This window comes from Cervus elaphus, chromosome 20 (assembly GCF_910594005.1).
Source record: "Cervus elaphus chromosome 20, mCerEla1.1, whole genome shotgun sequence".
Classification (NCBI taxonomy): domain Eukaryota; kingdom Metazoa; phylum Chordata; class Mammalia; order Artiodactyla; family Cervidae; genus Cervus; species Cervus elaphus.
Window position 1 is genome coordinate 122,883,215 of NC_057834.1, and position 5,069 is coordinate 122,888,283.

General features: G+C 58.1%; 1 protein-coding gene across 3 annotated transcripts; it reads left to right on the top strand.

The window, feature by feature from the left end:
• Window positions 1–51: 51 nt before the first annotated feature.
• On the top strand, window positions 52–4,899 carry ELOVL1 (ELOVL fatty acid elongase 1). 3 transcript variants are annotated; one of them, XM_043878664.1, is made up of 8 exons: window positions 52–201; window positions 2,715–2,774; window positions 2,909–3,099; window positions 3,315–3,395; window positions 3,517–3,573; window positions 3,664–3,769; window positions 3,856–3,992; window positions 4,163–4,899. In XM_043878664.1, exons 1-8 carry the CDS (start codon window positions 111–113, stop codon window positions 4,382–4,384), a joined length of 945 nt encoding a protein of 314 aa, XP_043734599.1. In that variant the 5' UTR covers window positions 52–110; the 3' UTR covers window positions 4,385–4,899. The 3 variants fall into 3 exon arrangements, with proteins under 3 accessions (XP_043734599.1, XP_043734601.1, XP_043734600.1); XM_043878666.1 differs by lacking the exon at window positions 52–201 and adding an exon at window positions 1,963–2,083; XM_043878665.1 differs by lacking the exon at window positions 52–201 and adding an exon at window positions 2,127–2,323.
• The last annotated feature ends 170 nt before the right edge of the window (window positions 4,900–5,069 follow it).

Consider the following 5,069-nt stretch of genomic DNA (forward strand, 5'->3'; position numbering starts at 1 on the left):
CAGAGCCGGGGCTGGCCGGCCCCTCCTGCCTTGACCAGAGGCCCAATCAGCGGGCGCCCCCTACCCGGCCCGCCCTCTCCCCCTCTGGTGACAGAAAGTCGGCCCAGCAGATGAGGAAGTGGCAGGCAGGCTGGCCCTGGGGACTCCTCTCCAGCCCTGCTCCATCCCAGCCCTCCACGACTGCCCGCCTGGCCCCCACTGGTGAGTCGGGACCTCCCAGGGCGGGCTCGCCACGTGCCCAGGCCCCTGACCCGCGGGGCCACCCGGCCCGGCCCGGCCCTGCCCAGGCAGTGGGCGAGGCTGTGCCTGTGGAGAGTGGGTGGGAGGTCCCAGCTCTCCGGGGCTGGGCCTCCCCAGCAGCCTCCCTCGCGCCTGGTCCCCATTTGCTTGAACCTGGGCTTTCCTCCACCACCTCCTACTCTGGCCCCTGTCCGTCTCTTACTCCTCCCTCCCCTTGGCGCCCTTTTGCACCCCCGCTGCTCCCTTCGCCTGTCTCCTTTTCCCTTCCATCCATCTTAAAGGAAGGAAGGACCAGACCGAGTTTCCCTACTGGGGACACACCCGGACTCTCCTCAAACTTGGGGAGAGGGCCTTCCAGAAGCCTGGAAGCCACCCCTGACCTCCTGGGTGCCTGTGTGTGGGGGGTGGGGGAGGTGAACTTGGGGATGGTGGCAGAGAGAGACTGGGAGATAACAAGCTGGCAAGCTCACACGGGTCGAGGAGGAGCTGTGTGTTAGAGCACATGCTTCTGGGCAGGCCCTACCCCAGAATAAGCAGCCAGCAACACTCTGACTGTGAATGAATGAATGATGACTGCCGTCGGTGAAAAGAGTTGTGGGTGTGCGTCACCCAGGGCAGGTGTATGTCTCCACATGGCGTGGGTGGTGTTGGCTTCATTCACCTGCAGGTGGGCTGTGTGAGTTTATGTCTGTGACCATGCTCGTCTGAGACTCACAGACGTGAGAGGAAACCTGCATGTGAGCACAAGCACTTGCACATGGTAATGCGGCTCCTGTATGTGTGTTTAGGTGTGTTTGCCAGCTGTGTGCGTAGCTAGGAGCAGGCCTGAGTATTAGAGACCGTGCATGTCAAAGTCCACAAAGACTTGTCCGGGTAGTTTGTCAGACAAGGGCAGTTGCAGCCAGCAGGAGGCAGGTGGGCTCTCTGTGTGCATGCGTGTGCCTGCCATTGGCGAGTTGTTGCGGGGCAGAGGGAGAGCTGTGGCAGGGGCGGTGTGTATGGGAGGGCTGTGGGGGCCTGACTGTGGTGGGGCAGTTGTGGGTGGGCGTGGAGGTTGGAGGAGCGTCTGTGAGATGTGTGTGCAGCCCCCGTGACTGTCAGAAGTTGTGCTCTTTACTTAGACCTGCAGGGTTGCTTCTCTGGGTGGAGGGAACCTGGCCAACCCGAGTGCAGGCAGCTCGTGGAACACCTGCTGTGCTGGCTGTTTGGGGAGCGCCTTGCCCCTTGGGGGCTGCCTGTCTGCAGTCCCAGGCTCTCCTCCCGGCCAAGGCTTTTGTGTCCCTTCGAGCCCTCCCCCGACATTCCTTCAGGCCCAGAGAGGGAGAGGGCCTAGTCAATTATGACCCCTCCTTGAGGGAGGGGAAGATTCCTGAGACCTCCCCCACTCCCCACCTCCTCACATGCCACTGGCTCCCGGCCCCTCCCTGGGAGAGAGGGGTGATGGTACCCATTCTGAAGTAGGACAGAATTTATGGCTCATTTAGGAGAGGATGCCCTGGTAAGGGTTTTCAGCAGTTCTCTTTGGGCTGAGGCTAGGCCTGGGGCTGGAGTCGAGGTTTTTGGCTCAAAACCTAGAGCTCATCTGACTGGCCCGAGGTGGCTGGGTGGGTGGTGAGTCCTGTGCTTACTTGGCTTTCTCAATCCTGGTGGGTCCGCCAGGCACTGACCTGTGGCCTGGACCCACCCTCCACCTCTGACGCTGTGCAGTGGGGGTGGGCAGAGGGCGGGGCTGCTGCCAGATCTAGTCAGACAGGTGGAGCCGCCAGGGCAGGAGTCTCAAAGAGCCAGGCTCCTGGAGAGGAAGGGTGAGAGGAGAGCGTCTGAGACAGAGGAGAGGCTGGAGGTGAGAGCCCAGGAGGGCAGAGGAGAGCGCGAGGGAGTGTCTCAGCAGGGGAGAGGAGGAGGGACAGTTCCCGAGAGGACAGGAGGGACTATCCCGGGAGATGTGCATCCTGAAATGGGGCAAGAGAAATTAAAGGGGAGGACCTCTGGAGAGAAGGAAGACCCAGGTCTGGAGAGGTGAGAGACTGGCGAGGAAGGGAGAGGAGGTTCGTTCTGGAGATGAGTTCCCTGGTGGTAGGAGGTAAGCCTCTCTGGAAGGAGACCAGAAATTGATAGTCCTCTTTTGGAAGAAGGGAGGGGAAGTCAGAAAGTAGAAATCCCTGGAGAGGAGCAGAGTGTGAGGATAGGAGAGGAAGGTGTGGAGAGGAAGGGCAGAACAGCCCTTCCCAGGCATGCAGGATGTGTGGGAAGCAGATCCCCCACCCACCCCACCCCCGCCTGCCCTTGCCTCCTCCTTGCTCTGGTCCCTAGCAATTCCTTCCTCTCACTGCTGTGTCCTTTCTGTGGCAAGGTGTCTGGAACTGTCCTGTCTGGTCTGTGTCCTGTCTATGGGTCAAGGGTGAAATTGGGGGGGGGGGCGCATTGGGGGAACAGTCAGCCCTCTCTGACACCTATCCACCTGACCTCACCAGAGTCCTTAGCCAGGATGGAGGCTGTTGTGAACGTGTACCAGGAGATGATGAAGCATGCAGGTGAGATGCTGTCTGCTAGCCCTTCCTCCTTATAGACCCCTTGACCCTTTGTGACCTGACCTCATGTCAGCAAACCTGGTGGGGACCATTTGGACTCTGTGACCCTTCCTTACTTCTTTTACCCTTATTCATAGATCCGCGGGTCCAGGGCTACCCTCTGATGGGGTCCCCCCTGCTAATGACCTCCATCCTCCTGACCTATGTATACTTCGTTCTCTCACTGGGGCCTCGCATCATGGCCAACCGGAAGCCCTTCCAGCTCCGTGGCTTCATGGTTGTCTACAACTTCTCACTGGTGGCACTTTCTCTCTACATTGTCTATGAGGTAGGCCCCTGGGATGCCTCAGCTTTATTCCTATAGGATAATGGGTGGGCCCTTGGGCTAGAGGAGGCATCTTCTTTCCAGAGAGGCTCAGCTCTGTTTCTCCATCTAGAGCAGGGGTGCCCAACCTCCAGGCCATGCTTGGGGACCGCTGGTCTAGACAACAGAAGAGATCTGGGGGAGGGATGTCTGGCTCTCTAATCCACACTTCTTCATAGTTCCTGATGTCTGGCTGGCTAAGTTCCTACACCTGGCGCTGCGACCCAGTGGACTTTTCCAACAACCCGGAGGCACTTAGGGTAAGTGGCAGCGAAGGCCAGGCCCCAAACAACCAGGGGTAAGAGCGCTTTGGATGTGCCATCTTATAGGCCCGTTTAGAGAGGCTCTTGGCAGTCCTAAAGATGTCCTGACTTCTTACAGATGGTTCGAGTGGCCTGGCTCTTCCTCTTCTCCAAGTTCATTGAGCTGATAGACACAGTGAGTAACTACATGAGATTTGGAAACATGTGGGGAGAAAGAAGTGAGAGGCCTTGGCTCTGAAGCCCCTTCCCCCCACACTTCTCTCAGGTGATCTTTGTTCTCCGGAAGAAAGATGGACAGGTGACCTTCCTACATGTCTTCCATCACTCAGTGCTTCCCTGGAGCTGGTGGTGGGGGGTAAAAATAGCCCCAGGTGAGTGGCGAAGGCCACTGGGGGAGGGACAGGTCCTGGGCACCAGAGGCTTGACTCTCCTGACCCTGTTTGTTGTCCACTCACAGGAGGAATGGGCTCTTTCCATGCCATGATAAACTCCTCCGTGCACGTCATCATGTACCTGTACTATGGATTGTCTGCCCTTGGCCCTGTGGCTCAGCCCTACCTTTGGTGGAAAAAGCACATGACAGCCATCCAGCTGGTAAGGGGCCTGAGCCTGACCCACAATCATCCCCCTAGCATTCTGGTTTGGACCCTACCTTTACCCAACCTACCTCACCTTTGACTCCAGCCCTCCCCACTCAGTGTTCTAGCCCCTTGCCCTCCAGTCCTCTCTCCCTGTGCCCTCTGACCCATGCCTTTTGGTCCCAGATCCAGTTTGTCCTGGTCTCGCTGCACATCTCCCAGTACTACTTCCTGCCCAGTTGTAACTACCAGTACCCAGTCATCATCCACCTCATCTGGATGTACGGCACCATCTTCTTTGTGCTCTTCTCCAATTTCTGGTATCAGTCTTACACTAAAGGCAAGCGGCTGCCCCGTGTACTTCAGCAAAACGGAGTTCCAGGTACCACCAAAGTCAAGGCCAACTAAGAAACATGGCCTAGCTAGGTGCCCACCTAAGTGCCTCAGGACTGCACCTTGGGCAGCAGCTGTCATTGTCCTCCCCAGCTACACCTGTGACCAGGGCTTATGTGGTCAGGACTGAGCAGCAGACAGCTCTCTGCTCCCCACAGCTGGTACACAGAGACCACCGCTTCCGTTCCTCCCTGACTTCTCCCGACCAGCCCCAGGGATGTGGCCTCATTGCCCTCTGCCACTCCAGAGCCGGGGGCTGAAAGGGCTGGACACTTACTTCCCCCTCCCTGCCTTACACTTGGGAGAGGAGCACTCAGGGCTGGCCCCCACCAGGGTCTTGTGGCCTTTTTCCTCACACTGAAGAGGTCAGCAATAATCTGTCACTGTGGACCCAGGCTCCCCCTTTCTCCACCCCACAATGAAGTAGGAGATTCTTGGCCAAAGGTCAGGGTGGGTGGGGGGCCTGGGAATATAGCCTGCAGAGGCTGCTCACTCCTTTATGTCTTTATTAAAAGTGACAGAGGAAAGCACGGTGGCTGTGTGTGTACATGTGTCAACGGAGAAGTGGGTACAAAGCCTGCCAGCCTGTCTGCACACAGGATGGGTGGTCAAGGTGCCCGCAGGATCGATGTTTCTAGCTCTCTGATTACAGTAGAGAGGAGCCTCTGGGAAGGCTGCTGGGACAGAGGTCGTGCCAGAA

Excerpts from the sequence above, each read along its gene's own strand:
- ELOVL1 (XM_043878664.1), top strand. The coding sequence starts at position 111 with ATGAGGAAGTGGCAGGCAGGCTGGCCCTGGGGACTCCTCTCCAGCCCT. Across the intron at positions 3,396-3,516 it reads ACAACCCGGAGGCACTTAGG|ATGGTTCGAGTGGCCTGGCT; the intron begins GTAAGTGGCAGC and ends GACTTCTTACAG. Across the intron at positions 3,993-4,162 it reads ACATGACAGCCATCCAGCTG|ATCCAGTTTGTCCTGGTCTC; the intron begins GTAAGGGGCCTG and ends TTTTGGTCCCAG.